This window comes from Micropterus dolomieu, linkage group LG14, assembly GCF_021292245.1.
Source record: "Micropterus dolomieu isolate WLL.071019.BEF.003 ecotype Adirondacks linkage group LG14, ASM2129224v1, whole genome shotgun sequence".
NCBI classification, from domain to species: domain Eukaryota; kingdom Metazoa; phylum Chordata; class Actinopteri; order Centrarchiformes; family Centrarchidae; genus Micropterus; species Micropterus dolomieu.
This window is the reverse complement of record NC_060163.1, coordinates 4479340-4488174: the sequence shown is the minus strand read 5'-3', so window position 1 is coordinate 4488174 and position 8835 is coordinate 4479340. Positions and strand designations below refer to the sequence as shown.

Genomic DNA, 8835 nt, shown 5'->3' with positions numbered 1-8835 from the left:
CCACGGTCCCTAACCCCCATCACATTACTGTAATTCAGTGATAGGGGTGTGGAAAGCCGTGTAGAGAAGGGTCTGCCCCATGATTACTCAGTTCATCATGTAAATCAGGAAAGAATGGCAGAGACCGGCGTGGAGGTGGCGTGTGGTGCTTAAGAAACCTTTCATCAAGCTTACCACTAGCCTGTGGTGTCTGCTCCTCCTGTGGCCAGTTGATGTTGAGCTTAGCCACGGCTCTAGTCACCACCTCCAGCAGCACGTCATAGTCGGGCGCCGCCAGATGACGCCGCCCCGACACCCGGAAGCCATCGTCCACTGCGCTGAGCACGTCCGCCTCCTCGGAGTCGGATTGCTGCAGCGTCTCCGGATCCAAACCGCGAGCGGGAGAAGCCGAGAACGGGCTCCCGAACGAGGAAAGGAAGCGTCGGAGCCAGCGGATGAAGGTCGGGAAAAAGCCTCAGCCGTCCCGAAATCCTCCGACAGATCACGCTGTGAACCCTATGAGTGAAGCCGCTGGGCCGCCTCAGCGGCCACAGGGCCCGCACCACGGGGAAAACACATCCAGCCATCCTCGGAAAAGAGAGCCATGCTGTACCTCAGTACCCGCACGGAAGGGGCTTCGCAACGGGCGCAGGCAGCCCCCTCGAGAGCTGCCCGGGCGTGCTCCATCCCCTAACATGATTCACACATCTCATGAGAATCTCCATCCGTGATGTACCGAGGGCAAGAAAAAAACACACCTTCTGTACATCTGGTTGCCGGACATGCTGGTAGACTTCTTCTTCAGGTAAGACACACTGCTTGTAGGACTGGAGCTTTCTTCAAACAACATACAGAGCGCCTGCTGAATAGAAAAAAGCTAATGATGAGTGTGTACAGGTGTGCTTTATACTCCTCCGGTTATTCCGTCACACCTTACCGTTCTAGCAACAAGCCAATAGGATTGGAGTGATTTCATTCACGTTCAGACCTGCTTCGCCTAGAGGCGTTCCCATAGTGTCGTAACCGACGCAGTTCGAGTTCCCTCGAAGGGGAACTCTGGCACTAGTCTTATTGACCACCTGTCTATAGTGTCTATATTTTGTTTGTAATTTGAATATATGACTTATCTGCAGTGAATTAGTAGAGTTATCCAAGTACACCATTATCTGTATCTGTTCAACAAATAAAATCTTCTGTATCCCTACTTGGAATGGGCGGGACTTAACCTGGATGTGGGCAGGACTAACTGGAAGTTATTTAAACCTGAAATTGGTGTGGGTTAATCAGAAGTTGCTATATTTATTAGAAAACTATTTACAGAACAGCAATATTTTTGATAGTAGTAGTAGTTGATAGTAATTGATTTTTTTTTAAAAGGTTCCTAAATTTATAGTTTATAACAAAAGATACTGACACATTTTTCTCTGATGACTCATACTGATAAAAAGTATCTGTACCGGATACTCGTTTCAACTGAATACTCGCTCAACCCTAATAGTTAGTTGATGTGTATGTTTCTCTCAAACTCAAAAGACGCAGCACCTAGGCAATTTTTCTTTCTATAGCTCCCATCCCCACACACTCACCTTTTTTTCAACTTATAACTTATAACTTATAATAAGTTCAATCAACACGGCAAATGTCTCAAATAATCAACACAATGAATTTATGCAAGTTTAACTTTCTAAAACTCATGAGTTCAAAATCCGAAACTTGTCAGAGCTATTTGAGTTAAAGAGAAGAAGTAAGTTGAAAAAACTAAATGTGTCTATAATGTTTTACAGTGTAGAATTGCATTTATATTTCATGTCATGTTATGGTATTTTATTTTTTTTCAAAAGATGTTTCCATTTCACAACAGCATTTTCCCAGTAACTGACTTTATTTCATAATGCCAGTTTTTATCTCAATGTCCCAATTCCTTACTACAAACTTTTTTATGCCAAAGACCCCTAATCAGACTCAAATTAGAGCACTTACCCCTATTTGATAAGATTATGTACCAGGGTTCGCCATAGGATAGCATTTTTGCTTTTAGATGTTATATAACAGACAGTATCTCATGACCAAAACAGTGATATATTCTGACACTGTATTATTTATAGATAGAATTATAATGAAAATAAATCATTCCCCTTTTTGTTGGGGACCCCTTACAAGCCTCTTAAGGACCCATGACCCCACTTTGACAATCATTGGTATACAGTATGTAGCCCTTCCATTCCCTTTGTGTATTGCATTGTGGGTGAATAGTGTACAACAACAGCACACTCAACTTAGAATTTGCTTAAAACTAGTATGTCTGTCAATCAAGACATACAGGGCTGAGACAGTTATGTGTTTGGCCGTCTCATTTGTTTTATTATTTGTATTATATTACATGCATTTATATATTTCATAATGTATGTTTTATTTATGTGATATTCAACACTTTTGCTGTCCATAGACTGTTAACTACTAATCCCCATGACAAGTAATCTGATTTTCGTGTGTAGAATAGGTGGCGTGGCCTTTTAAGTGTGCAAACAGAGAATAATGAGGGTGCAGATATCTGTCCTTCTAGAAGACCACCGCTGTCATTTATTGTAGTCTGTGGACAGTGTACTAAACTGCTGCGCTGCACTGCACTGCAGTGCATCACACTACCCTGTCTTCCTGCATCACTTTACATTCACCATAAACCAGAATATTAACTATGAGATGCAGTAGCCTGAGTGGTACAGTGCAGTGGTCCATGAAATGCTGTATTATCCCGTAAAAGGGTCAGGGTTTATTTGTAAACCATGTCATCAGTGTCCTTCATGTGATGTAAACAAAGCATAATAAAAAATGTTTCATTCTGGATGTGTGTGGTAGGTGGTGCAGCTGGAGGAGCTGCTGGCGGTGCGTCACTCTGTGTTTGTGATCGGGAACGCAGGCACCGGAAAGAGTCAGGTGATGAGGTCTCTCCAACGGACCTATCAGAACATGAAGCGCAGACCTGTGTGGGCAGACCTGAATCCAAAGGCTGTGACCAATGACGAGCTATTTGGCATCATCAACCCGGCAACCAGAGAGTGGAAAGATGGTGCTTACTGCAGTCCTACAGAAACAGTGTTTAATCAGTACAAAGTGTTGAATGACCTGAGTCAAACATCCAACATGTCAACTCCTTCTCCCCACAGGCCTGTTTTCCAATATTATGCGTGAACTGGCCAATATCAGTCACAACGGACCTAAGTGGATTGTTTTAGATGGAGACATTGACCCGATGTGGATAGAGTCACTCAACACAGTCATGGACGACAACAAGGTGTGAGCGAGTTCACTGTGTGTATGTGTGTGTGTGTGTGTAAATGTGTGGACTGAGTCTTTTATTCAGTATCAAAATGACTAAGGTTACACATTTTCACTGTCTTGTTGTTTACTAAGTCAGTATTCAGATATGAATAGGACGATTTGGCTGACTCATCACTGATGCGAGAGTATTAAACTGTTTGTATTCTGAGGATGAGAGAATAAATGGCAGTGTGTGTGTGTGTTTAATGCTAAGAATAGTGAAAAGAGCTGTGGAAAGCAGGTGACATAATCCAGATTAAGACTCTGTAAAGGGCACAATTCAATTTATATTATATTTATATATTCAATTCACAAAATACACTGTCTTTTTCATTCCTATCTATGTACAATGTGTGTAAATACGCTGTCTCCTTCTGTTAGGTGCTGACACTGGCCAGTAATGAGCGGATCCCTCTGAATCCCACCATGAGGCTGGTGTTTGAGATCAGCCACCTTCGCACTGCTACCCCTGCTACTGTATCCAGAGCAGGTTGTCCTTGCTTTCCATTCTTTGTCTCTTCCTTTTACATAGTTACTATTAACAGTATTGTAGTTTGAATTTATTTTCAAAAGTCCTTTTGCATGGTACAACATAATACCTGCTAAATAGGTGCAGCCATGTATAATTCAAATGGCACATACAGTACACAGGCTGGGATGGATCCAAAGGGGACCCACAACGTCTTTGACATAAATATGTTGTATTCCATTTTCGCCTTTTCAGGCATCCTGTACATAAACCCAGCAGACCTCGGCTGGAACCCTTCTGTGACCAGCTGGATCGACAGGAGGGAGGTCCAATCAGAGAAGGCCAACCTGACCATCCTGTTTGACAAGTATCTCCCCTTTTGCCTGGATGCCCTCAGATCAAGGTAACGAAATGATATTGTTACATCATGTCCAGTTGACGCAGGGTGTTGCGGTGTGAAATAACATGGGCAGGGACAGTGCGAAAGTGGGCCGAAGCAAACGGGGACTGACTCAGAAGAACTGGATGCTATCCCGCATTCTATTGTGCAGGACCACTCGCCTCCTCCAACACCTCCATCACCACGGCTACTGGAGCAGACAACAAAAACAGGAAGCAGAGGAGGGAGACACAGAGGAGGATTATTATGTCCTCATTGCGTGGCCAAAAATCCAGAAAATGCACCACTGTACAGTAGCACAATGCCAGATACATATTCATAGATACATTTGTCATCCGCTTTCACAGTAAATGTAAATTAATTGTGTTTTGTCAAAAGAAAGTATTTTTTTTGGTTAAATCTGTTAAAAAATGTGTGGCATAATTCAAAATTACATTAGGTGAAATCACAATTTAACACCTTATTTTCTTCTTTCAGCACAAGAGTTGTTTTACATGCTACATGAGAAACACAAAACAGTGGTAAGGCTTGAATCCAGTGACATAATCTATCCGTCTTTGCTCAGGTTTAAGAAGATCATCCCTATCCCAGAGCAGAGCATGGTCCAGATGCTGTGCTACTTGCTGGAGTGTCTGCTGACTCCAGAAAACACCCCACCAGACTGTGCAAAGGAACTATATGAGCTCTACTTTGTCTTTGCTGCAGTCTGGGCCTTTGGGGGAGCCATGTTCCAGGACCAGGTACTGCGTGGGCCTCTGGGCATGGGAGACGCTTACTAAGTGGTTGCATAAAGACGGAAAAGAGTAGGACACAACAAAAACAGCTGAATGTTTTTTTTCCTCCTTCCTGGAAGAGTTTTTGCACTTGCATTATGGGTATTTCTTGGTTCTATTCAAGCCCTGATGGCTCTTATGCAACTCAACTTTGTGTCTCTATTTATAAAAAGTCATTTGAAAGTTATTTTCAGTTGAAGAAATGGCAGGTTTTTGAAAAGGGAGAGATCTCCATCTGAAAATGAAGCGAACTCTATTCAGCTCAACAACACACAGGCTGGCTGAATTTAAATCAGCAGGAGAGCCGTGGCAAGCAGTTGCTAAGCAATCCAGTTAGCGCCGTACAGTAAGCGCGTCCATCTAAGTTATGGGATAAAACTGCTCTCCCCTCGGTACAAATGTACTCCACTTTATTTTCCCATCACAGATGCATTTAAATGCTAAGTGGTTTTATTGACTGGAGAGTTGGTAGTGAATAGAGGAGACAGGTACCAAGGGATGGGGAGGCAGAGAGGAAGGCGAGGAACTGCCAGGCAGCAGGTGATGAGGCTACTTCACTGTCTGAATCGGACAGATGGATAGATAGGCCTGCCATATCTCATTTTCTACCCTTCAGCTGCTGTGACCGTATCTCTATGTTGTCGCCATTTATTTGTCCTCTGGTTTGTATTCACACCAGTACAATTCAAACGCACAGATCCATAGCTACTGCATGGGGGGAGAAAAATCTGAGAGGAAGTCATTTTAGAGTATTGACCGCCCGCCTAACCTCTGTGTCTCTGCGTGTGTTCTCTGTGTGAGTGCAGCTGGTCGACTACAGAGTGGAGTTCAGCAAGTGGTGGGTGGCCGAGTTCAAAACCATCAAATTCCCATCCCAGGGCACCGTGTTTGATTACTACATCGACCCTGAAAGCAAGAAGTTTGAACCCTGGTCCAAGATGGTGCCCAAGTTTGAGATGGATACAGATACACCACTTCAGGTACAACGGCTTGTTTTAGAGTATTCAAGCTAAACGCAAGTTTTGGTGGAATTACACAGATTTCATCTACAGGACTTATTCTTAAATTAGATAACATACAATTTTGACATTGATTAATAGTAAATACATATAGTATAATCTACAGTTGCTTGCAGTGACGCTTGAAAATTCCTATCAGCTCTACAGAACTATTAAACGTCTTTCAGCTGACTGTTTTGGTTTTGGCCCACTCTCACTGCTCTCGTCAGTCTGATTTCCAGCAGAAGAAGGCAGCGGTTTTCAGTTAAAAGCTCGAATAAACCCACTTTTTCCCATGTGCAGGCATGTCTGGTCCACACTACAGAGACCATTCGAGTTCGTTACTTCATGGACCGGCTCCTGGAACATCGTCGGCCCGTCATGCTGGTCGGGAATGCTGGGACAGGGAAGTCTGTTCTGGTTGGGGAAAAACTGGGATCGTTGGACGCAGAGAAATGCATGATTAAAAATGTCCCGTTTAACTATTACACCACGTCTGCTATGCTCCAAGGTAGGAACCACATAGTTCTATGTTAGACTTAATATTCATTTCAATTTTATTAATACACTGCCAACACTTTTCACACATTGCACTCTTCATACAGAGCAGGCCTAGACCGTACTCTTTGTAATATTATTTACAGAGAACCAACAGTTCCCACCATGAACAAGCACTTGGCGACAAGGAAAGGAAAAGGAAAAACTTGTTTTAAAAGGCAAAAAGCTCGAGCAAAACCGCGTGGGCAGCTATCTGCCTCAACCGGTTGGGTCGAGAGAGATAAAAATATCAAATGTAATAATAATAGTAATAACAATGATAGCAAAAATAATATTATTAGGACCGTGATAAAAATTTTAGCAGTGGGTGTCGAACAGGAACATGGAGGCAGCAGGAAGCCTGCAACCACAGATCCAGACTCCACAGCTTCAGAGCCAGAAACACCTGCAGAAAGCAACAGAAGGACAAAGGAGAGAGATGAGAAAGCACAAGACTACAGGAGAGGGAAGAAGATGCATTAATGTGATGAAAATAAATACCGATGTAAGGAAGAGGAGGAGAGAGTGGATCATGGAAAGTCTCCCGGCAGTCTAGGCCTATAACTAAGGGAGTGTTCAGTATTTAACTGAGGCAGCCCGCAGCATTCTGAATCAACTGGAGAGTCCTAAGGGAATTATTCAGGCAGTTGAAATAATCCAGCCTGGAAGTAACAAATGCATGGACTAGTTTTTCTGCATCATTTTGAGACAGGATATTCCTGATTTTTGCAATGTTACGTAGGTTAAAAAAACCATGAAGTTTGTTTTATGTTATGGAGTTAAAGAACATACCCTGATCAAAGATAACACAGAGATTCCTCACGGTTTGTCTATAGCTAGCTAAAAATGTTGGAAGAGAATATCTCTATTTTTGATTCACCCTTAAAAATCTCTAATTTGTTGACTGTTTCTCCAACTGGCAGAATTCAGTTTGAATGTCAGAGATGCTGAAGGCATGTCAGAGGTCTGGAACCAAGCTGTAAAGCTCTCTGAGATAAACTTTTGATTTTGGACAATTTAAATAAACACGATTTGACTCCAAATTAGTCAAAGAAGTTGAAAAATAGATTTTCAATTTTGCTGTTAGAATAATGCCATAAAAACTACAATATAATGCAGTGAATTCTTTTCTATATTGGAACACCTCAGACAGCATTCAATTATGCTTTTTTGCTTCTGAACCCTTAATACAAAGAAACGTGTACTTTTGACCCCTTGTCTATGTGAATTTTTCCCTCCTAGACACTTACATAATATTTAAAGGCTTAAAAAGATATAATAAACCAACTTCTGTGTAGCAGGCTTATTTCCCCTCATTCCTCTCCTACACAGCGGTGTTGGAGAAGCCCCTTGAGAAGAAAGCAGGGCGCAACTATGGACCACCAGGCAACAAAAGACTGATCTACTTCATAGATGACATGAATATGCCTGAGGTGGATGCGTACGGCACGGTGCAACCCCACACACTCATACGCCAACACATGGACTACAACCACTGGTAAGACTCTATCATTAACATGCAGCTATGCAATATATACTGCATGTATGATGAGCAAATATGCCTATGCTGTTTAAAGAGGATGACATTATGCCTAGAGTTTGTTGTTCTAGTCAGCGGTTCCCAAACCTATTGGGCAACGCACCCCACTTCTACGCCTACGTTTTACATTGATGCACCTCCAATCCCCCCACACCCTTAAAATCCCCGCAAAATAGCCTTTTTATTGCCATATTAAAGGCATGAACAACATAATTAGAACACAATATTATTATATATATAATATTTAATATTCAAGAGATTGCAATACGCTCACACGTGCATTTTGGGTATGATGATTTATTTATGAAAATGTTTAGATATATGTTTAAATATAAATTTGACAATTTGAAAAAAAAAGTCTTGGTGTAGTTATTACACCATTTCACTAGGTGATTTCTCAGGAAATACTCCCTCAGCAGGGGATAGTTCCTCACTTTAATTGCTTACATGATGGACAGTTTCAGAGAATTTCTCCATGTATTAACATAGAAAAAGATAATTCAGATAATAGAGTGCCAGCAGCTGATAGATGTAATACCATAATAATTCAGATGAAGAGCCTTTCTACTTTAAACACATTTTAGTATTCGGACAGATCCCTGCCTCAGTATTGCTGTGCTACAACTTTTATGAGTGTCAGAAGTCAAATGTGAGTGCAGGGTTGTATGATTCCTCTTAAAAGGATTTTGTTGCTCATCTCTCTGACACAGTGAGGCCATTCTGAACATGGTTCCAATGGTTCAGACACAGGCTGACTGGCTTAGACACGGTCGGCCCATTAGAGATATGCTGGGAGGATTTCAGGTATGAAATTGAGAGGA

At 42.1% G+C, this 8835-nt stretch overlaps 1 protein-coding gene across 1 annotated transcript in view; it reads left to right on the top strand.

The window, feature by feature from the left end:
- Window positions 1-8835, top strand: part of LOC123983449 (dynein axonemal heavy chain 9-like) — a 137072-nt gene that overhangs the window by 53996 nt on the left and 74241 nt on the right. Inside the window, 8 exon segments of the mRNA XM_046069706.1 lie at window positions 2836-3046; window positions 3144-3271; window positions 3679-3787; window positions 4022-4169; window positions 4732-4906; window positions 5746-5919; window positions 6241-6448; window positions 7807-7972. Of these exon segments, the coding sequence (XP_045925662.1) occupies window positions 2836-3046; window positions 3144-3271; window positions 3679-3787; window positions 4022-4169; window positions 4732-4906; window positions 5746-5919; window positions 6241-6448; window positions 7807-7972 (1319 nt within the window).